General features: G+C 42.5%; 2 protein-coding genes across 5 annotated transcripts; one reads left to right on the top strand and one right to left on the bottom strand.

Annotated features, from left to right (window-relative positions):
• cebpz (CCAAT enhancer binding protein zeta) lies at positions 1–9,840 on the bottom strand. 2 transcript variants are annotated; one of them, XM_082504989.1, is made up of 17 exons: positions 9,553–9,840; positions 7,407–8,899; positions 7,088–7,322; positions 6,827–6,980; positions 6,389–6,477; positions 6,241–6,294; positions 6,048–6,150; positions 5,419–5,478; positions 5,249–5,315; positions 5,052–5,158; positions 4,384–4,444; positions 3,841–4,052; positions 3,553–3,588; positions 2,671–2,769; positions 2,480–2,541; positions 2,272–2,353; positions 1–1,793 (listed from the first exon to the last, which is right to left on the bottom strand). In XM_082504989.1, the coding sequence occupies exons 1-17, from the start codon at positions 9,736–9,738 to the stop codon at positions 1,630–1,632; spliced, it is 3,264 nt and encodes a 1,087-aa protein (XP_082361115.1). In that variant the 5' UTR covers positions 9,739–9,840; the 3' UTR covers positions 1–1,629. The 2 variants fall into 2 exon arrangements, with proteins under 2 accessions (XP_082361115.1, XP_082361116.1); XM_082504990.1 differs by having other exon boundaries at positions 3,553–3,590; positions 3,849–4,052; positions 9,553–9,839.
• Positions 9,535–22,366, top strand: ndufaf7 (NADH:ubiquinone oxidoreductase complex assembly factor 7). Of its 3 annotated transcripts, none has more exons than XM_082504993.1 (11): positions 9,535–9,542; positions 11,276–11,358; positions 11,474–11,634; positions 11,996–12,076; positions 15,012–15,122; positions 15,223–15,436; positions 16,358–16,416; positions 16,950–17,063; positions 19,146–19,289; positions 20,978–21,151; positions 21,631–22,366. In XM_082504993.1, exons 2-11 carry the CDS (start codon positions 11,280–11,282, stop codon positions 21,853–21,855), a joined length of 1,362 nt encoding a protein of 453 aa, XP_082361119.1. In that variant the 5' UTR covers positions 9,535–9,542; positions 11,276–11,279; the 3' UTR covers positions 21,856–22,366. The 3 variants fall into 3 exon arrangements, with proteins under 3 accessions (XP_082361119.1, XP_082361117.1, XP_082361118.1); XM_082504991.1 differs by lacking the exon at positions 9,535–9,542 and adding an exon at positions 10,938–11,042 and having other exon boundaries at positions 11,279–11,358; XM_082504992.1 differs by lacking the exon at positions 9,535–9,542 and adding an exon at positions 10,980–11,042.
• Positions 22,367–23,821: the final 1,455 nt, after the last annotated feature.

Genomic DNA, 23,821 nt, shown 5'->3' with positions numbered 1-23,821 from the left:
TTAAATTACATTTAAAATGGTTTAATGTTAACTGCTATATTTGATCATTTTATCCATTCATCCATCTTCTTTTGCTTATTCAATTCAGGTTGCGGGCAGGAGCCGGAGCCTATCCCAGTTGATACTTAATAAGTTTTAATGGTTAATACCTCACCAACAAAAAACCTGAACCAATTTAAATTTGTAAATGTAAAACAACAAAACCTTGAAATGGTGCAGACCGTTCTACAAATGGCACATTATGATCAGTATGTTCAAACAGAAACAATCATTAAACCTGTAAACACACTGAACAGGATCATGAAACACTTAAATGTTTGTCTCACACAAACACAGGTTGTATGTGAATTGATTTGTTAAGACACAAGGAAATCTGCTGCTTATGTGTCAAACAGGCTCATCCCATGTCAGCTCAGATTTGCCTGAAAGAAAATTCTGACTTCTTAAAAGGAACGAATCATGAGATTTCTCAAAAATAACCAGCCTCCTGGTAGACACACCAGCAGTCTCAATTTGAAGTTCTTGAGGTTGTGCTTGAATTATCGCACTCATAGACTTCAGCCTCTCACAGCTGAGGATGAAGGTCGGGATGTTTTTACACATCACTCTGAAATCCTTTTTTTGAGGGAGCACTTTAAAATTCCAATATCTAGAAAACTCCCAGAGCTTCAAATGTGTTAGAGTAAATATGAATGTGGAGCGTCAGCAGTGCAGCTCCAGTTAACGTAAAACGGGCGTTTGAAGTCCCTAAAATATTTAAATGTGTGATCTCCGACAGCGGATTTGGAGACTTGTAGAAACCACAGTAGATTTTATTTAGAGCTTCTCACATACAAGACACGGGATATTCTTGAAAACAGTCCGAAGGTGAAAAACAAACCAAGAAAACGGCACAGCGGCACACACCCTCTCATTGGCCAGAGAAATTTGGGCCATGAGGCTGGAACTAAAAACAAAGCAATATTTCCCTTCTCTACATAATTATGAGTTATATGTGAGAGAAGAGCGTAACAAATTTTGGATTTAATAAATTTACTTGGACTTTGTATATTGCGTCATACCTGGAAATATCACAGTGAACTTTTCCCCCAACATTTAAGCTTTAACGAGTGTAACGATTCACTTTTAGACTGTTTTAAGACAATTCTGTGTAAACAACATTGTGTGAGAAGCAAAAGTTTCTACAGGCTGTAGACATCTAAATATTTCAGCAACTTCAAGCATCCTTCATTCGTTCAGAGTCCATTTTCATAGAGGCACAGGACCAGATATTTACCTTAAAACACAAATGTTCCCTCAAAAACATCATGAAACAGCCCTGCTTTCATCCCATGAAGTATTCATTTATGCATTTTAAAACCAAAGTTTATTTTAAACATGATGGACTGAGATGGAATGATCCAGATGAGATTTGCAGCAAAATGTTCAGCACAAAGTCTTTGATTTTACAAAAAAATAAAACAAGCTAAATGTGGCTCCTCTTCACCAGCCCCCAGATTGAATCTGTAAACACCGTTTTATGTCCGCTGAGTGTCCGGGAATCTACAGCGTCCGGGAGACAGACGAGGAAGGCGTGGTCACCGAAGGTGTCCCTCAGCTTTAGGCCAACATCTTCAGCATCCTCGTCATTTACTTCCTCTTCTTCTTGCTCCCAAACGTCCCGCTTCCCGTCCTGGCTTGGCCGAACCCCATCTTCTTCTTGTTGAACGTGGTCTTCTTCTTGCGCAGCGTCTTGGCGTCACGGCCGTGGATCCAGTCGTCGCGCTGAGCTTCCCACTTCAGCTGCTTCAGACCTGCACACAGGAAGTGTTAGAAAAGAAAACACATTTGGTTTATCTGTGCAGCGCAGCTGAGTGGGACTGACAGCACTTTCACTGTGTGGAGAAGTTATGAAACGTGAGACACCGGCCTTCATCTCGTCTGTTTGTTTTTAACCCTGTTATAACCTGAAACAGCCTCAGCATCCTTCAGCTCTCACATGTCAGTCTGAATGTAATCATTCTTAGTTTCAAGGTCCATTAAATGACATCACTGTAATAACAGAGATGGCTGTTGGGTCAATATAAGGAATAAAACTAACTTACTAATGAACATTTTAGTTATACAGAACATTTCAGGTGCTGTAATTATAATAGAAACCATAACGATGACCTAGAGGTCATATTTTTAAAAGGCATCGCAGCACAAAATCCTATCCTCAGCCTTCAGGTGGCCACTGGGCTTGCTCCTGCAGTAGTATGAGCTGTTCAAGGTGAAGCTCTGTGATCTCACCTGCTTTGTCTCTATTGGCCATGGCGTTCAGCCCGATGTTGTCAAACTTGGAGCCGGCATTCTCGTCCAGCAGGCAGCCAAACTGACAAAAATAAATAAAATAAAATAAAAAAAAAGAACAATAATGATGTTATAAGACCTTTGAAATATTTATGATTCCATAATCCTGTTGTGCTTGTTTCCATGAATTCTCTGAAGTCAAACTGACCTCTTCAGCAGAAGCAAACATGGCTGCATCTTTCTTTTCCTTCTTCTTCCTCTGTTTGGAACCTGAAACATTGAACAGTGATCAATAAAATAACCTCCGGAGTCGCTGACTGAGTTTTCTATACACAGCCAAAACAAACTGACACATTAAATTATGTTAATAATTCTTTGAGCTACAGATCCAGCATTAACCTAAAGATCCGGAGAAGTCGAGTTCCTCGGAGGATTTTCTCTTTCCCTTCTTGGTCTGTGGGGTGATGTCTGGAGCTTCCATCTCATCGTCTTCTGAATCTATACAGTGGAAAAGGTTTTTCCCAGTTTCAATATTACATTTGAAAAGAATTATTTTCTCTCATATCTTCTGTTCCAGTGATGGACGTTCATATTCAACACGGCCCAAGTTCAAATAAGGAGCTTAGTACATGCACAGCTAATCCTTTCAGCCTCAGACTGCTCTAAACACTCAGTTTCACACTGATTTTCCTCCTCCTGGATCTTTATGATGTCACAAAGAGCAAATATTCTGAATATGGCCATCACAGGAATAAACGCCCCACTGACAAGTCTTCTGTGAGGGGCAGCCAATGAGGAGCTATAACTGCTCATTTCAGACAGAGCATGGACTCAGTATAAGATAGGGAAGGATTATTCTGAAATGTGAATCATGCAAAGCTGCTCTACAAGAGTCCAAGAATGAAAATAAGGAGCTGAAAATAAGCAGAATAATTCCACATTAGCAGAAGGATAAATTCCAGCCATCTTTCATAATTTAGCATAGAACCCCAAATTTTGCATTCATTTATTAAATGTTTTTAAGTTAACTGTAAGATATTATATTTTAATTAGGTGCTGCTTTAACAGATGAGTTGACTGAATTTATTAATCTGTATTTTTATAATGATTAAACTTCACTGGTTCCAGAACCTTAAATGTAAATGTTTAGTAGTTTTCTTTGAATTATGGGGTGCTCGTCTAAAATAGGCTTACAGATTATTGGCTCAGATATCCCATGATGCACTGTGTTCCCTCTTCAGTATGTAAAAAACAGTGGTTAGGATTTCTAAAGGTACTGACCTCCAAATGCAGCATCTTCATCCTCCAGCTCAGGAACTGAAAGAAGAGGAGAAGGATCAGGTGTCTCTAAGAGCTCAGGTCGATTCTGTCCTTTAACTCATAACAGCGTGGACTTGAATATATGAACATCAATATAATCTCAAGTCAAATAATGACAAAAAAGACATTTATACAGGCAGAAAAAAATAAAGGTATTGGTGTATTAATTTAAAAACAGAGAATATTGAACAGGCACTCGAAACAAAGCTGGATTAAAATAAGTTTTCGTACTTTGTCATATTTTTTTACCTTCATCATCATCATCATCATCATCATCACCCTCTTCGTCTCCATCAGGGTCCATGAACATCCCTCCTTCTTCCTCCAGTTCGTCTCCGAAGTCTTCCTCGTCCATGCTGCCCAGAGACACCTCCTCATCGTCCAGGTCGTCCATGTCCGAGTTGTCCACGTCCGACTCAGAGTCGTCTCCTGATTTCTTATCTTTTTTACTCTTTACATTACTGACAGAAAAACAAAAAACGTTGTGAGGAAGAGGATGGTTCAGTCAGTGTGTAAAAGTCTTTAAAGTCTTTATTTGTTTTTTTTAAAACAAAACCAAAATCGTGTTCGAGTCTCACAGCCAATCAGATTATTCTGTTTTTAAGACTAAATAAATACCAACGTAATGCTCTTCCTAGTATTTCCTGTATTTGCTTTCCCATGTGTAGCAACAGTAATACAGAAATAAATAAAACAATAATACTGTAAACAGAAGGAAAATAAATTTAAGAATGACAAAGTAAATCAATAAATGAATGGAAATAAAACCCAAGAGTAAACCTGAAAACTCACCCTGCAAAGTCCAGATTATCACTGCCGAGGTCGGTAAAGTACGAATCACCTTCAAAGGTGTCTGCCAAAAAACAAACAAACAGTTACTCAGCCAGAGAACTTTAAGTTATACTACAAGCAAAGGAGGAAGAACAGGAGGAGCACAGCCAGCCTCCGGTGGGCTGCTTGTCCTTTAGCGGGAACCCTGTCACAGCCCAGAGCCGAGCATTCCCCCGCGAACACCAGAACCGGCAGGTCGACCACTAACGGCCTGGTCTCTTCACGGATGAGAGCAGGTTGACACTGAGCACACGTGCCAAATGTTTAACTGTTGAAGGGCAGCAGCAAACAGCACCTCAGACTGGCCAGGAGTTCACCGATTCCTCATCAGGAAGATCCTCCCATCATCAGGATCACGCCCAGGTGTTATCAGGCACGTGTGGGCCAAACTCACAGTGAGCCAAACTACACTCAGACTGGATCAGCCTGCGATTTAAATTTTTACCTTTTATTTGAAATATAAAAGATTTTAAATGCAGTTCTGTTTACGTCGAAATGTCAGTGTTTTATGTAATCCGTGTTTATAAATTTAACTGTACAAGTGTCTCGACTGAAGCCATTAACCAAGGATCTGTGATGTTTTCATGAGGAGATACTGAGCATTAAATTAGAGACGATGGTTTATTTACCAAGAAGTTTCTCAAACTCATCATCGTCCACATCCTCCAGGCTCTCGTCGTCATCGTCACCTCGTGGCCGGCGTTGCTGCTTCTCCTGCTGTCGTTTCTTGAAGAAGCTGACGAATGAAACAAAGAAACAAAACTCATTAAACAGAATACAATCAAAAAACAGTGGAAATATGTCAGGTGACTTTGCTGGGACGCACCGATGGAAGAAGATCTCATCAACAGGAACCTGACTTTCTTCTTTGGACAGAAACTCTGCGCTGTTCACTGACACACACAAATAATTTAAAGGATCCACACTTCATCTGACATCAGAGCAGGTGAAGGAAAAAAAACAAACATAGAAAGTGTGAAATTTGTTTAAAGTTACCTGGTAGCAAGCTGACAGGTAATCTGTGTTTGGGCTTCATCACAGCAGCGTCGGTGTTTTCTAAAGAATAAAAAATATTAAAAAAACGAAAGTTTACACTTAAAATTATTAATATTAGTTCATTAAAACCGTCAATAAACTGTCACAATGTGTGAAGTCAGCGTGATTAAATCTGTTTTGAGCCGAGACAGCAATGAAACCACAGACTAATAATAACAACTCTTCAGGATGTTTTTTATCGTTTTCCATCTTTCTGAGTTTGAATTTTTTTATTTTTCTGTCGTTTTTAGCTTGTAAAGACTTATTTAGATTGTCTTTACCGTCCACTGTCTCTTGTTTCTCTGCAGGTTGCTGCTGTTTTGCAGCTTTGTGCGTTTTTTGTATTTTATTTCATCCCCTCTTCATTGTTTTTGTTCCTCTTTTAAGTCCGTTTGTTTTAATCATCCTTTCTTTTTTGAATTATTTGAACTATTTATTGAACTATTTCACAAATGTGAACATTTGACACCAGTTTTCGTCATTTTCCCATCTACATGTGATCATTTTGTATCCATCTGTGTTTATGTTGCATCATTTTTGATCCATTTTACAAAATGCATCCAATAGAATTCGGTGCTTGTTTGTCTTACGTTCTGCTTTGAGCTGTTTGGGGTTTCTGAAGACAAATCGATCGAGGAAGCGGATGAGGGTGAAGTCCTGCAGAGGGTCCCCAGAGTACTGGATGAAGTCTCCCTGTGGAAATAAAATCATATCAAACATTAACAGCAACAATCATGACGACTACAGAGCTCCTGAGCATGTGGAAAGGGGCGGGGCTTTTACCTGCAGAATGGTTTTTGCAAACAGCGACACTGACGGATGGAAGTGCAGAGCGAGCTGCAGAGAACATCAGACATTAGGTTATACACAGCAGCTTGTGAACACAAGCTCTGGTTACGAACTTTGTGTTTATTAGGACAGATTTTTTTACCTTCTGCAGCTCCCATAAAGTCGAGCGATCTGCACCGCAGAATAACGGGTTTCTGTGCAGCGGGTCGTAGCTCTGAACACTCTTCATTCCTGAAAGAAAACAGGACGGAGAAACAAACATGATGAAGCTCGTCTTCTTATTTACTGTCCTGCTTTATTTTAATCAGCCAGGTGCAACAAACACACAAAATTAGCTGGAATAGAGATTACAACATGATCTAAAAGTTTTTCCTGATTCAGGCAAATAAAAAAAATCTGCAATTAGTTTCATGAAGCTAAAACAAAACAACTAGCTATTAAACAATAGCCTCCCAGGAAGACAGTGGGTGGAAATGGTGGAAAGTACCAGGGGCACTGGCGGTTATGTTAGATTAAACCCATCCTTCAACAACAGTTTTCAAACAGAGAACGTCAGCACTAATCTTTGCGTTTCACAGACCTTCCAGGTTCTGGTGATGTACCCATGATGCTGCAGGTTTGACCTCCTCTGCCTCTGTGTTTGTTTGTTCCTCTAGTTTGTCAGCATCCACGAATCGCTCCTCTTCATCATCATCATCTGCAGCGAGGTCTTTGAACGCCTCCTCTTCCTCATTCTGAATGAAGCCATAATTCAAAAGTTTAAAGCAGTTCATCTTTGAGAGCATTTTTGTCCAAAAGGAAAATCTAAAGCATCAGTTTTACACCCTCTGAGATTTCTTACCCCCTCCGCCTCCTGCAGCAGTATCTTCAGGCCCGGTTTGGCCCTCATGACCTCCGACACCAAGAAGAGCGCCCCACAGGCGAAGCTGGCGCTCTGCTCGGCGCTGATCTGCAGCAGCCGTTTGACAAAGGCTTTGACTCGCCTCAGCGCCACGTCAGCCTTCATGGATTTGTACAGCAGGTTCAGGAACATGTTCGGGCGGGAGGACGACGACAGCCCGGGGTCCAGCAGCTTCCTGCAACACAGGTGGAGAAAGTAAACACCTGAATGTTGTCTGTTTAGAGCCCACAAACAAGCTGCCAGGCAAGGTTTTCCTTACCTGTACAGAGCCACATAGTACCGGTCCGAGATGCTCTGCTGGGAGTCCATCACCTGGAACAGCAGCATGAGCGCCTGCACGGCTGTGTTGAACTTCACCAGATGAACCACTTTGAAGAGTGTGTCCATCTGCTCTCTCACTTTGTCGTCCCCGGTGCTGGTGTAGGGATACGCCCTGTTCACGCCCGCCAACAGCGCACTCAGCATCTTCGACTCAATGTCCTTCTTTTTGACGCAGGCACGGAAGAAGGAGAAGTAGATGGTGATGAGCTTGGCGGCGAGCCCGTCCTCGTCGTGGCTCAGGATCACCTGGCTGAGGAAGCACACGGCGTAGTACTGCGCCTTCGGGCTGATGTTGGGTCGGAACAGGAGCCGCTCCACCTCGCAGCACACCACCCCTTTCATGTTGGGGTGTTTGTGCAGCAGTGTCTCCAGCAGGTACGATGCCTTTGCCGCCGTCTTGTACTCGGGGTCTCCAAGCTTGTTTACCACTTGGGTGAGCAGCGCCTTCTCTTGTTCTGGACAGCTGCACAGCAGCTCATGGGCAGTGGCTAACGCCTTTGCCTTGGTGGCAGGCACTGTGTCGTGAGCCACCGAGTCCAGCGCCACCACAAACTCAGCCACGTGGTGCTTCAGCTGGTGCTCAAAGTACCAGAGGATGAGGCGGCGGTCGCGGGCGTCGCGGTTGCCGCTGGCCTTCTCCTCAAGCTGGTCGAACGGGTGCTGGGCAAAGGTGCGGAGCTTCCTGTCCCCGGGCAGCAGGTTGGACAGCAGCAGCTCTCGCAGCGTGTCCATTGCCATCAGACCCATCCGCCGACTGCCCTTCTTCTTCACCATGGTGACTAGGTTCTCCACGTGCTCCAGCATGTGCACCGGAGCGTCCTGAATCAGAACCGTCATGGCTGCCATTCTGTCCGCCAGCACGCCAGAGGAGACAACTGTCTTCATCCAGGCCGAGTTGGCGCCTTTCTGCAAGCTCTTCTTGGTCTTGTAGAGGGTCACCTCAGCCTCGAACAGCTGCTGAGCGAGCGTCTTGTACTGCGAGACCAGGGCAGCATCCTGTGGCGCCGACGAGCCCTCTTCTGTGTAATCCAGCTCGAACCACTTACCACCAGGTTTGATCAGCAGCACCTGCCGTGGCTGGAACTCAAACACGGTCTGGCTCTGCTTCGCCTTTTTTGCCGCCGATACCCGCGCCTCTTTTGTCTTCTTCTGCTTCTGATCGACGACGTTGGGCTGAGTGTCAGGTGCCGTCTCCTCTGCTTTCTCCACTTTGACCTTTTTAGCTTTCTTCTCGCCAGCAGCTGTGGCAGCCGTGGCGGCTTCACCCTCAGGCTTGTCCGGAATGGTTTGCTGCATCGCGTATGCCCGGATGCCCAGCTTGGTGATGAATGACTCCAGCTCGCCCTCCTCCAGGTCATCTATCGCTCCTTTCATGCCGCCATCAACGAGCTCGTTGGAGTCTTCGAGGCCGGCGAGGAGGATATAGTCGGCCTAAAGACGTAGAGAAGAACCACAAAGAAAAGATTAAAAATATGTGACAAAGAATTCTGATTAACATTTGTGTATAAATTGTATTTAAATGTTTACTTTATTTGATACGTTTTTATTTATTTATGTAAATAATACCATGGAAGCATGGATCCATCCTGAGTGTATAACAACTGTTCAGCCAGCGGTCTAATGGTGTGGGGATATTTACTTGGCACACTTTGTGTCCCTTAGTACCAACTGAGCATTGTTAAAACACCACAGCCTTCCTGGTTACTTGAACATGACACTGAGTTCACTGTACTCAAATGGCCTCCAAAAGGATCAGAGCTCAATACAGGAGAGCACCAACAAGAGATCCGCATCATGGATGAGCAGCAGCTGTCTGATACGATCACGTCATTAAGGACCAAAATCTCCTAGGAATGTTTCGAGCGTCTTGTTGAATCTATGAAGAAATAAGGCAGCTCTGAAAGCAAAAGTGGATCCAACCCAGTAACAGCAAAGTGTACCTAATAAACTGTCCGGGGACTGTGCTTTTACGTCACATAAACTTTCGTGTCAGTTCAGAAAACTATAAAAACAAACCGACCTTCACAAGTTAAAACGCTCCCTGACTCTGGGAGTGTTGGCCCTGTTTCACCAGGTAAATTCACCTTAGTTCCTCCGAGCCGTAAAACCTCCTCCAGACTGAGCTCCTCTTCCTCTCTCTCCTCCTCTTTCGTATTCTTCTCTTCACCTTCATCCTCCTCTCCGCCGCTGTTTTTCGCCTCCGGCTCGTTTTCTTCGGCCTCAAATGTCACTTTTTTGGACTTTTTACGTTGCTTGTTTTTCGCTGCCATGCTGTTTGCAGCGTGAGGAAAACTGACCCGGATGTTGAACGAAACGTTTCCGGTGCACGGTTACCAGATCTCATAGTGGGGTGCTATCAGAATTCAACTCAGAATCCATTTATTGTCACTAAACATCAAATGAGAACCAGCTCCCTGGTAGCAGAATTTAGAATAAAGACTAATTTATAAAAATCTTAAAATGTAATTATACAAATGTACAAGGTCATTATGTGTTAGCCAATATTTTTCACATTTGTGAACAATAAGAAGCCCGAATTGACTATTGGGAGGCTGTAATTGACGTAATGTAGTTTTTACACTGGTAACATCAATTAGTTGCATTATTACGGAAGAAACCTTTAAAATGTGACAATTTTCAGGCAAGTTCTGGTCTCCCAGAGAAGCATCCCTTCTAAGTTCGTTTACGGACCTTTATTTGAAATGAACCTCAGATATAAGATATAAAACAGACAGCGTCGGTTTTTATTTTTATATTTTTGTAGTCATATATGACTGAGGTGTGATGTCGATACTTGGCCAAAGATTTTTGGCGGCATTTCCGGCCAATATGGCAACACGCACGCTTTACTTTTTTTTTTTTTAGATTGAGTCGTTACATAAAAACAAATAAATCTAAATGATATGTTTTACACAAATAACTAAGGTAAATTATGTTGATGAGCACGCTAAAAAAATATTAAATCAAATATTAAAAACGAGTCCCCTACGTAACCGTCTGTCCTCCAATCACAGCGTTTGTTGTCCATCTGAAGCGTCAAGATGCTGTTTTAAAACACGATATCAAAGGAAATGGAGAAAGATCTTTCAAAATAAAATGTCAATGACTATTAATGGGAAAGAATCCATTTATTGAAAGCTACTTTCCACAATGGACTTAAAAAAATCTAACGGGACACTGAAGGGCAGGTGTTGGCTTAATGTGCTCTGGAATAAACAGAGACAAATTCACAGAGACTGAAGATTAAGAAAGAAGAAAGATGTATCGCTGTGGTTTTCATGTCGTGCAGAATGTATCAAGTTTATAGGCATGAAACATAATTCAGATACATTAGAAAGATGTAGGCCGATTTATACTATTACTGTATCATTTCTTTATTGTTTTATTGCTGCTTTGGGTTTTCGTACAATAATTTATATTTACTGTATATCTTTAATCACTCGTTGAGATTCATTTTCTTTAAGTTTTATTTTGACACTTAACCGGATGGTATCTCTATTACTGCGACGAGCTTAGCGTTAGCATGTGTCGCTTTAACGCTTTTGCACGGGGACGGTGCAGCGTTTGACCTGCGGTAACTTACACACGGATATCCATAAACGCATTCAGACGTTTTTATCTTGTGTACCAGGAGATGAAACGTCGCCTCCGACGGCAGGTTTCTGTTGTTTTTGTATCCTTAAAAACAACAGAAACCTCGTAGTTGAAGCTAACCGGCTAGCCGCTGTGCTGTCAAAGAGCAGAGAGTCCCTCCATGTGGTTAAAGTAATATCCAGTAATGAGGTGGTTCTGTTCTTTCCTGTGAAGCAGAATGAGGGCTCTTCTCTGTGTTAAAGCACAGCAGCTGCTCAGCAGAGGTTTTATCCACCCTGTCAGGCCGGCAGCAGCAGGTGAGAGGTCAATCCAGATAATAAATTCAAATTCAATTAATAGTTTATTAGTGTAGATAAACATGGGGACGGTATGAGATTTTAAATGTATGAATTGAATGTTTCTGTGTGACAGTGCGATGGCAAGCAGCCCCTTCCAAACTCTTCTGCAGCTCTGCACCTGATGGAAACAACAAACCACCCTCCATGCTGCGCCACCTGACCTCTAAAATAAGAGCCACGGGGCCGATCCCTGTGGCAGAGTACATGAGGGAGGTGCTCACCAACCCTGTGACGGTACAGAATGATTAACTCCACCTTAAGTGTGTGCCAGAGTACCACTTGCAGGTCATGGATCAGAATTCAAAAGCAAAGCTTTTGTTCACTTTTGAATCCTCTGACTTTACTATAACAAATTTAAATAACCCTTATTTCTGTCTTTCTGGGCCTTAGTTCAGTCTCTCAGGTCATCCTCTGTCTGTAACAAACTTAAACTCAAATTATGAACACCCAGACCTCACAGTGACTCCTGTGGTCTGAACTCTCTGGGGCTTTGTGGTAACCACCAATCCAATGATAGTGTTAGCATGTAAAAGCAGCTGCTGGTTTTCCTGTTTTTAGTGAGTATCTTTTCCTTGTTTGTTTTCCCCCTTCTCAGGGTTATTATGTGAGGAACAACATGCTGGGACCTGAAGGAGATTTCATCACTTCACCAGAAATCAGCCAGATCTTTGGAGAGGTGAGGCTGGAAAAACCCCTCAAACTTTCAGTTTCACTCCACATGATGTTTCCACTCAGCCGGCCTCTGATATACACTGTTCACATCAGGTAAACATGTCTTTGATCGGCCTTCGTCGGTCATTTTACTGTTAGCGGTTGACACATACTTCATCAATAGTAAATATTAGGGGTGCAGCGATATTCGTATCGATATTGAACCGTTCGATACAGTGCTTTCGGTTCGGTACGCATATGTATCGAACAATACAACATTTGTAATTTATTTTATAAATTTTCCTTCTGACGATGCTGTCTGTGTTGAGCGCTCAGTGAATCTGTGTTCGACTACTCCGCCTAGGCTGCAGTGTCGAGCGCAGATCCACTGAGCGCTCAACACAGACAGCATAGTCAGAAGGAAGAGCGCAGGGCAAGCTAGCGAGACAGAAGTTAAGCTCTACTTGCAACAGGCAAATTGAACCTCATTCAGATCTGGCGTTTGGAATTATTTTGGTTTTCATGTGACGTATGACCCTGAAGGTAAGCGAGTCATGGACTAAAGTAAAACAGTATGTTGGATGTGCCATGCAATGCTCAGTTACATTGGTGTGAACTAGTGTGTTAGCGCAGTTAGCTCGTTAACGTGTTGGCCGTCTAGCCCCATGCACGGAGCGATTGGCGGTAGCTCGTTAACGGAGATTTGCCGTGTTGTGGCATTAAGGTCATTTCAACGAGATTAACCTGAAAGCACTAGTGGGAACACAACGAATATGACTGCACATTTACGCCGACATCATCCTAGTGCAAAGACAAGTGGAAGCAGACAAAAAAAAGCAAGCATGCTACTAACTTTAGCCGAGTCATTTAGACAGCTGTTAGCACATGATTCTCCTTATGCTGCTGAGAATATAGCCCAGAAGAAGCGGATAGTATAGCTTTTATTTTGGAAAGAGCCATTTCTCTGTAATAAACTCTCTTTTCCAAAGATGAGTGATTCCTCAATCAGATACAGGGCTTGCAATATCGCTAGCCCGACGTCCCGGAGCTAGCGATTTTTTTCAGTCGGGCTACCAAAATCTTTCTCTTCCCTGCCCGTCGGGCTATTGTAGGAAAAATATATGTCAATGCTTTTGCATTCTTTCAGAAATGTAGCTGGGTAATTATGTCATTGGCATCGGTGAGCCACTGTCAATATGTGACATATTGAAGTCGCGTTTGAATTTGCGCTTGTTTTTTTGCTTTCACTTTGCAATCGTGCGAACTGTGTATAGAGAGCGACAGCACTGATCTGTGAGTGATGATAATTTGTGCACCAATTCCTCTGACATAGTCTTATTAATCGTTAGCTTACTATGCAAACATGACGCAGCAAGCTTAAACATGTGAGAGGTTGATCGCGCAGAGAATCGCTGAGCTTATGTGAGTGAGTGTGCAAAAGCATTTCAGTTCTGCTGAGCCAAATAAGACAGGTCAGGGTGAAGAAGTGACAGCCAAAGAAAAGCTTACCACAAAACGGAGAAGTTATGACAAATCAGACTATGAGGCAAAAAGAAAGTGCAGCTTTATGGTTTCATGGACAAAAGAATTTCTGTGGCTGCAATATGATGAGCTAAATAACCAGGGCTGCACATAAGTGGTCCGCAGGTGCGCATTCGCTGTCAAAATAAAAAACACGCACAAGGGTTAGGGTTAAATTTAAAAACTGTACTTTTGAGTTAAAATATATATTTATAATTTTAATAAATGACAAATTAAAAATGCATGAACATTTTTTTGTATCGAAAAAATATCGAACCGTGACACCAAAGTATCGAACCGAACCGAACCGTGAATTTTGTGTATCGTTGCACCCCTAGTAAATATGTTCCAAAATATTTTCAATTAAAAATTAAAATAGGCCCATTAAAAATTATTATTAATTGGTTTTCAGTTGTTGTGCGTGCTGGGGAGAATAACAGGATGGTCCTGTGTCATAGATATCATGATATGATGCTTTTATATCATGTAAAAAAAAAATTATAGCGGTATTTGCAAGTATGGTATAAAATGACGCAGCCCTGTTCTCACGGCACGTGGGATCAGCTTCTAGGTCAAATGCTGATAGATGACGATAAATTCCTGCTTCATTGGTGCTCCGATCGTGTCAGAGCTGGTCACAGTTTGTGGGCTTCTGCTTGTCCTCTTGCTTTTTGAGGAATGAACAAAACTAAAAACGTACTTAAAAAACGAGATCTTCCAGCAATCCAGGAGTCACACAGAAAAAGTGATGCCTCAGAGGCTCAAAGAGTTTGGAACTGAGATTGTGGCTTCAAACACCTATGGTCGGTCAATGCATTTTCTTAGCACAGAGGCTAAGTGAATACAGTTTGTGAATACAGACTTTCAGTATGAATGCATATGATGACTATGAATGTATAATAAAATACATACATACTTTATTTTTAAAAAAATTTGGCTCCTACCGAAAAGATAAATCACAGGCAGTGTGGTTTTAAAGAAGTTTTTTTGTGAGTTTTCCTTTGTTTAAACCCTGGAATACGATAAGTATGATGTGATCAGGACAAGAAGACAGATGAGTAAGACACCTTACAGTGAGGGCTTTTGTGTTTTTTCATGCTGCTTGAAATCAGTGTTCATGTGCAGTAAAAAAAAAGTTCCTTTTGCATAAAGTTCAGCTGTTTAATGTCACAGACCTGGTGATCCAGGTATGAAGCTCTCTGCACCGTGTTGTGTCTGTATTGTGCTGTTGCACTGTTTGTTTGCCATTTTCACACACTTGCACTTTATGCGGTCCTGTCTCTACTGTTATGTGTAGCACCATGGTCTTCACTGTGTACTGTACTGCTACATATGGTGGAAATGACTTGACTTTCCTTGAAAGCAGCACGTTTAGATTCAGTAAGATAAGAAAACTTTGTGCTTCTCCTGCTGGTTCAAACATGTTTGGTCTCCTCCAGCTGATCGGAGTGTGGATCATCAGTGAGTGGATGGGAGCTGGTCAACCCAAACAGCTGCAGCTGGTTGAGCTCGGACCTGGAAAAGGATCGCTGGCGAGTGACGTCATCAGAGTACGTCAGCCAGGCTTAACGCTTTTCTATGAAAGACTAAAGATTTCACCCCAAAGTGGAAACATCTGTGTCATCAAGTTGCAATTTTTTCTCTCTTCAGGTGTTCAGTCAGTTGCAGTCGGTGCTGGGCGGGGCCTCTGTGTCGCTGCACCTGGTCGAGGTGAGTCCGGCTCTGAGTCTGCTTCAGGCTCAGAATCTGACGGGAAACCGCAGCCAGGAGGCAGACGCAGAAGATGATCTGGTTTACCGTCGCGGAGAAACTGAAGCAGGGCTACCGGTGTCGTGGTACCGCCGGTTAGACGATGTCCCGACAGGTACACCGGAGCAGAAAGCAGGCTGTGGTCGTACTGGTTTATATGGAACAACTCCATGCCACAAAATTAGAGAACCTGAAGATGTTAGCAGGGTGTTTCCTGGTTAAAGTAAGCACATAAGCACAGTTAGTCCATCTATAGTTTAGGAGTTTGTGTAAAAATGACAAATACCTGAAACTGGTTACCAAAGTCATTGTTTTGTTTTATGAGTGTTTTGGCCATAGACATTTTATGTTTTGAAGCCAGATTTGACAAATGAGGTACACTGCACACTCATCAAACATACCCTACTTTAACATCAACACTAAATTAGACTGTTAATCACACATTAAACCTCGTGTTTTATTCAGTAAGACTTTACTAACACCGAGTCCATAAGGTCATTAGGAAAGCCTCTGCTTGTGCTTCAAATGAAAAGTTGGGTCATTACCTCAGAAATCTTTACAATAAGAAGCCATTCTGCTACCAGAGGAGTCGCCCTCTGGTGGACAATAAAAAAAATGCAGGTTTGAGGAAGTGTTCCCTGTTTTTATATACAGTTTATGGTTTTGACAGTGAGTATTTTCAGTGCTGAATTGATCTGAGGACATCAGGCTTCAGGCTGATACTGTTACTGTTTCCATTTGAGTTCTTTATGTGTTCGCTTTTAATCTCTATTAAAATATGTTTTTTCACTTCCGGCGCCCCCCGTGCGTGGCAGCCTGTTACAGCAGCTCCACTCATTCTGCGCTTCCTTCTTATCTCCTCTTTACTTTCTCGTAATTTTTTGTAACTAAAGTTTTAGCAGTTAGATTATGTAATTATGGGCTACCGTTTTGTGCTAGTCTTGGTTGTCTTTCTCTGTTTTTATTTAACAAATTTCCCACGTGTGGGACTAATAAAGGTTATCTTATCTTCATTGAGTTTTTCCTCTTCTTCCAGGATTTAGTATCTTTGTCGCTCATGAGTTCTTTGACGCCCTGCCAATTCACAAATTCCAGGTGAGATTTAAAAACACAGTGTGTGAAATATTTATGTAGCAATAAAGCTTTTTCTTTACTGTCATATTAGTCCTTAAAGTCCTCTGTATACTGTGGTCTTGCATTGCATTTGACTACACTGTCATGATTGTTCCTACCACCAGATGGCACCAAATCAAAACACAAGAAGTCCATAAAACTGTGTTTAACGGCTGTATTTGGTGAAAGATAGGCTGTTTATGTGATAGGTTATTTGTGTAATTTAGCAGCAACTGTTCTTTGATTAATTTTTCCGTATCTGAGTTTTAGCAAAGTGAAAATTGGTGAATCTTTGTGTTAACAAGAAAAACCTGTAGCGAAGTCATTATGCTCTGCTTTAAGTTTAAATAAAACCATATGAAAAACAGATTTCATGTCTTGTGCAAAGGTTTCTGAGTGGCTGTTCCTCTGATGTTTGCTGTTGACGCCTGCAGCGCCCTCATAATAAGAACGCCTTTCAGCTGTTTTGTCCACAGAGGCCCATCTAAACATGTCCGTTTCTCTGTTTGGGGCAGAGGACGGAGAAAGGCTGGAGGGAGGTGTTGGTGGACATCGACCCAGAGAAGCCGGACACGCTGAGGTTTGTCGTGGCGCCGGCTCCGACCCTGGCCTCGACGTCGCTCGTGCAGGTCAGTAAATGTAGAGCTTCTGTGTCCAGGAAAGCAAAGCACACATTTATTAACATCTGCTTTTTACAGTTTCCAAATAAAATCTACACTCCTTTATGGTTACCACATCACAGTTTATTAAGGCCTCTCTGGTTCTTGAAACCAGATAAAGTGGCTCATTGTTTGAATTTTAAAAGTTCAGATGACCTCAAAGAGAAATGAATCCCGCCTTTTATTAAGACCCGCTTCTGCCGAGGAAGACGATGACAGTAATAATGATGATGATGTCAGACCTTTGGCAGGATGTTCAAAGTGTCTGAGCTGAGCTGGAGAGGCCAAATCAAGCAGGCTGTGGATGTGTAGATGGCATAAATGTGGGCAATAAAAAACCAGATGAGGGCTGTAAAACAAACCTCAGAGAGTCTGTCTGAAGAGTCAATTTCCACAACGTTTAAAAGACTGAAGGACATCAGTTTTTAAAGTGGGTGAAAAAAAAATGCTTTGTAAGTTCAGATAAACCTCCAAGGATATAAAAGTCTGGATGTTTGGATTAAAGGGGAATTGTTTCTCCTTTGCACTGTGGAAAATATAAACACTTAAGTAGATGTAGTTTTGGAACAGTTTGAAGTCATGTGCTGGCTGTAAAGGTAAACTGCAGGAGTAATCGTGACTCTTAAGGGAGTATTACTGCTGGAAATGTTCTACAGGACTAGAACTACCCTCCTGAAGGTTCCATTGGTACTTTTGATGGATGCAGCTATCCCGGGTAGGAAGATGTCGAGGACCTTTAGTTGTAAGGCTCTTTTCTTCACTGTGTTAATCAGGTGTGGGGAACTCCAGGCCTCAAGGACCAGTGTCCTGCAGATTTTAGATCTCACCCTGGGTCAACACACCTGAATCAAATGATTAGTTCATTACCAGGCCTCTGGAGAACTTCAAGACATGTTGAGGAGGTCGTTTAGCCATTTGAATCAGCTGGGACACATCTAAAACCTGCAGGACACCGGCACTCGAGGCCTGGAGTTCCCCCACCCGTGGTGTAAATGGTGCGAAAGGTCCTGGTAGTCGTGATGCTCCACGTGGAGGTTGCATAAAATGTGACATATGAAGATCACTAATCTTTGTGCCAGGACCTGACTGACCATCCAACGAACACTAACGTTGTTTCGATGAGTTTACAGTAACCAGACATTTTGTTTGTCCGGGTCAGGAGGTGTAGCGGGTTCGTCAGTCTTTATTTCCTCATTATGGGGCGTCACCCATGCTTGAATGCTGGCTGGTTTGATTGCAACCTGGGAACGATGTCTTGGTTTGCCTTCACAATAGGTGCACATCCCTGTGGGTGGCAAGGGGCTTGGTTCAGCCTTCATGGTGTCATAGCTATGATTATGAATACAAACTGATGAAGCTCATCTGTCGCAGATACAGTCCCCTTAAGATGGTTTGAGGGATCTGCAAGGCAACAGAAAGGAAGAAAAAAATGTCTGTTTACTATTTCTGGCTGATTAACTGACTATAAAAGAAGGGCGTGGCCATCGTAATCTCACCGATTTTTGAAACTCTGTTTCAGCCAGTGTTATTTCTGCGTCTGTAGTGAAGATTCACCTTTTAAATGATCCTTTTCTTGCCTTAAATGATGGATAACTGTACCTGAGGGTTGTTTATGAGGTATCATGGAAAATGTAGGAAGACAAAATGAGAAATTAAGTTCAGCTTTTTTTTAAACAGGAGACGAACTGCTGAATTGAACTCTCCTCACTTGTTCCGATCAAGTTTATCACACTGCATTTGTTTATGGACTGTTTGAAAAAGGGAAAATGTTCAGAGTTCAACAAGACGTCTGTAAGTGTCATTTGTTCCAGTCAAAGAAAAATGAACGCTAAATAAAGCAGAAAAGAAAACATCACATTTGAGAAGCTCGAACTTGAGGAAATTTCAGCTTTTTGATTAATAAATAATTCCAAAAGATGTCCAGTCCACCTTTAAAAGGTGGAAACCTGACCTGTGTGTGTTTACAGTCCAGCCATGTTTTTGTCTCCAGCAGAGATGATAGAGTGAAGCAATGTACTATTAAGTTAGAGTGTGTGTGTGTGTGTGTGTCAGGCAGATGAAAAGCGGGATCATGTGGAAGTGTCTGCAGAGGGCGGGGTCATTGTGCAGCAGCTGGCCCGGCGCATCATAGAGGACGGCGGTGCGGCGCTGATCATCGACTATGGCCACAATGGAACCAAGACGGACACGTTCAGAGTACGACACACGCATCAAGCCCGTCTGCTAAAGCTTCCTGTGTCACATATGTTCAAAGTCAGCCAGATAAAAACGTCCAAGTCTGCATATTGTAAAAAATCCTCAGTTACTGCGATGGATTGTGCCAGCGTGAAATGGAACTGTGGGGCACATGTAGGCATCGTACAGTGGGGCGTGTGTGGGGCACGTAGGGCAGCCCTCACCTAGGGTCTGGGCGTACGGTGGGTGGGTGGGTTGGTACACTGCGGGTCCCACTGTGGGCAGCACACAGTGCAGATGTGCCCTACATGTGCAGCTACTGAGTCCCACAGTGAGCAGGGTGGGTCTGCCCACTGTGACCCCACCTGGGCCTCAAGGAGGGATTTTTGGGATGTCATTCACGCTAGTTATAAAATTACTGATACCTGCGAATACAACAGAATGGTAAGACTTATTTTTCTTTCATGTTTGGTAGTTTTTATCCAACTACGCCTAACAACAAGAGGGACTGGCCATAGACTGTACACAAAAGATGGAGGTTACCACCATTTCTAGCTATGTTAGCACGCTTTATCATAAACTGTACAGCTGATACAGATACCTGCTAATTAGTGCTAATTAACATACTAATATCATCCAAGAATTTCATCTTTCAACACAGGTAACCTCGAGAGAGGAAGCAGTCTGCCAGAGTGACCACGCCCCTAACTTTAAGCATTAATGGAGTATAAATGTGAATGAACTGGGAAAAAATCTCCCCTATACAGTTCTTTTGAAGGGTGAAGCTTTCCAGAAGCCAAAACAGTTTTTTTGTAGCAGGCTGTAAACATGTTGGACGTTTTTGTGTATGGGAACTGACTCGTTTTTCAAGACAGCCTCAAGTGGACATTAGAGGAACTGCAGTTTTTGTGCACTTAAATGTTGTAGCCTCAGAAGCTGCTGCTAGGCTGCAACCAAAGATTTTTGTTAATAAACTGAATGCTTTAGTGTTTAAACTGAATTAGTAAGTATGAGTATGCAGTTAATCAACTAATAAACAATCATTTCAGGAATAAAGGTTTAGAGCAGCTCAACGGACCTGCTTATTTTACACAACAGTGGTAAAAACAGGTTGACTTTAATGCAGTCTCTAATACTTCCATCAGTATTTTAGGACCTCATGCACACATTTTGATAGGAACAATTCAGAGTTGGATGTATGTTGAGTCTTTAATTTGTCGTTTTTATTGATCACATACAGTGCACTCCGTGTGTCCTCCAGCTGTCGTGCTTTGTAATTCTTTTGTCTTCGTGAGGACCAGTTTGAGGTTTAGACCTTCATGTGAGCATGTTTTGTTCAGCTCTAGTGGAAGGAAGCAGCTGTAGGAAGCAGAAAGGCTCCTGTGCGTCAGGCAGGGGGAAACCAGGGTCAACCGGCCCGTCGCTCCTCTTCCTCAATTCTTCTTCTGAGGTTGCTAAGATTTCACAGCTTTTTTTTTTTTTTTTTTTTTTTTTACTGGGTTAGAATCGTTTTAGATGGTTAGAAATAGGTTTAGTTTTAAACCTTTTATTCATGCTGTACTTCTTAAACATCCCCTCATGTAGTTTGAAGGAAAAACTGTGTAAGAAGCCGCTACTTAGCTCAAATTTGCTACTGCCACTGTAAATAAGGTTTTGCGTTGAACCCATCATAGGTTTGCTCATCATTTTGCTCCTTTGCTGTTGGTCAGGGTTTTAAAGGTCACCAGCTTCATGACGTCCTCGCCTCCCCTGGCTCTGCCGACCTCACCGCAGACGTGGATTTCAACTATCTGCGGAGGATGGCGGGAGGAGGCGTGGCCTGTCTGGGCCCCGTCACTCAGAATACGTTCCTGAAGAACATGGGTATTGACACCAGGATGCAGGTGAGTCTTCATCACTGACAGATGCCAATAAAAACAATCAGCATGATTTCTTTTAGTGTCATTTCCTCATTTGGTGGAAATCCAACATCAAAGAGTGTGACTCACTGCTCCTTTTTCTTAGTTTCAGGTTAAAATTTGAATACACAGACCTAGGGTGCATTCCCACCAGGTTTATGCAAAAGTTCATTCACGAGTTTAAAAATATTACAACCTCTGCAGAAAAATGCTGTGCAGGGAAAAACTTTCAGCAGACATATTGTCGCCATTTCTGGGCAGGTGAAGCTGTTAGTTCAGTGAAACTTACTTTGTGACAGAACTAAAAAAATGAGCACAAAGAAAAGTAAAACATCGTATGATTGTAAGATGATCCAAAAACATTTTAGTGTTTCTGAGTGACACGCTGTGGCCCACAGTTAGAAAACCAGGATATCAGACACACAGTATCCCCCGAGGCTTTAACCCCCAGTTGTTCTCCACAGATTCTGCTGAGGAACTGCAGCGACCCGTCCACCAGGAAGCAGCTTATCAGCAGCTACAACATGCTGACCAACCCCGCCAAGATGGGCGAGCGCTTCCATTTCTTCAGCCTGCTGCACCCCAGTCGCCTTGCCAAGCCCCAGAAACCACAGGGGCTAAAGCTTGAGAAGAAGAAGAGCCCGGCACCGCTGCCTGTGGCCGGATTCACCGAGCTCAAGTTCGCCTGAAAGAGACGACTTTGAAATTTTGGCTGCCGGGTCAGTAGTGAGTGTAAACAACTACACTGTCCCAAACTTCTTGAACTGACTGCACCACAAAGCAAACAAAGATTTACAGAGCTAAAAACGAGCAGACAGCTGCTTCATCACTTCCTTTAAGCCTGTGTGAAATCCAAAATGGGTGAGTCATTAATTAGATTCACTCCTGTAGAGTCATTATAAAGGAGAAAAATATCCAAAAAGGCCAAAACTGTTCTTTTGTAGCTGTAAACATGTTTGTTTCTGCTGTAAAGTTGAACTTTTTAATATGGAAGTCTATGGGGCCTTTTGGAGAAAGCCTCAAGTGGACATTAGAGGAACTGCAGTTTTTGGCACTTTAACTTGGGGAGTGTGAGAGTTTGGACATTACGAAATGTCTGTTGGTTTAAAAGATCATGTTCTGATGTGTTTTAACAAATATTTAAGGAAAACACATTTTGTAGTTTTATGACCTATAAATAAAAATTTCAAAACATTAAAACATTCGTGGACTGTTCTTGTCAGATTTGTCAGATTATGGACACCAGACACTGAATGACTGGATTAAACTGGATTTAAACTTGATAAACAAATCAGCTCTGTAGTTAAGGGATCTTTTTATCATTTACGGATTTTAGCCAAAGTCAAGTCTTACCTTTGCAGGAACGATCTAGAAAGAGCGGTCCATGCTTTTATTACTTCACGGCTGGACTACTGTAATTCCCTCTATGCTGGCCTAGATCGTTCCTGTCTACATCGCCTTCAACTGGTGCAGAACGCTGCCGCTCGCCTGTTGACCGGTTCAAAAAAGAGAGACCACATCACTCCGGTTCTCTGCTCTCTCCACTGGCTCCCAGTTGCTTTTAGGATTGATTTTAAAATCTTACTGCTGGCTTTTAAGGTTTTAAATGGCACTGCACCTTCTTACCTGTCAGAACTCCTTAGTACTTATCGCCCCAGGAGATCTTTGAGGTCAGCCGATCTGATGCTTTTAGATGTTCCCAGGTATAAATTAAAGACAAAGGGAGAGAGGGCGTTTGCTGTGGCTGCACCCAGACTGTGGAACAGTTTACCTCCTCACGTCAGATTCTCCAAAAGCCTAGAAACTTTTAAAACTGCTCTTAAAACTCACCTCTTTTCATTGGCTTTTAGAAAGGTTTAATTTATTTGTTTATTTATTTTTTATTTGATCAGTGAGGTGTTTTACGAAATTGTGTTCTATTGTATTTTTATCTGTATTTACTGTACAGCACTTTGGTCAGCCTTGGTTGTTTTTAAATGTGCTCTATAAATAAACTTGACTTGACTTGACTTGTGCAGCACTTCGGGTCATAGGTCATCTGACGTAGGAGGATCTCGTTCCATTGGTCAGCCGGCTACCATCCTGCACATCTTGAAGCAGTTAGCTGAGCTCACTGTTGTGCAGCAGCCATTCACAACGAGCCCATCGCTCCTCCGGTAGAAATTAAAAGATTCGGTTACATGTGGTGGCGGTGGGGTCGCTGCTGCCAAAACAAGCAGCGGCCCTCCAGATGAGCGGCGATCGGGTTCAGGACTGGTAATTAAATGATCATTTCCAAACATCCTGCAGATCGCTATCAGCTTTTCCTCTGATTCATGGTGTCCCTCGCTGGAGAGTCTGACTAGTACATTTGGAAGGGATTGCATGATTTCATTAAACCTGTTTTGAGCGAAGACGTTTGAAACGTTTATCACCTTGAATCTGCCACCGGCATCCGAAATTTTAGAAACACTTGTGCTTTTTAAATCCTTGAGATTGGAACAATTCACAATAGATACATCAGACTTTGTGTGTAGCTTAAACAGTCCACCCCAAATTCAAATTCATGCTACATCCAACCAAAATATGTATGTACACGTTGCCCAATTTTAGGGGGAACTTGTTCAGAAAAGACCTGCCTTCGATTCAGTGCAGTGGTTATTTAGAATTATTAAA

Source organism: Aulonocara stuartgranti, assembly GCF_965226115.1.
Source record: "Aulonocara stuartgranti genome assembly, chromosome: 15".
Taxonomy (NCBI): Eukaryota; Metazoa; Chordata; class Actinopteri; order Cichliformes; family Cichlidae; genus Aulonocara; species Aulonocara stuartgranti.
The sequence above is the reverse complement of the archived record's forward strand: the minus strand, read 5'-3'. Positions and strand labels throughout refer to the sequence as shown.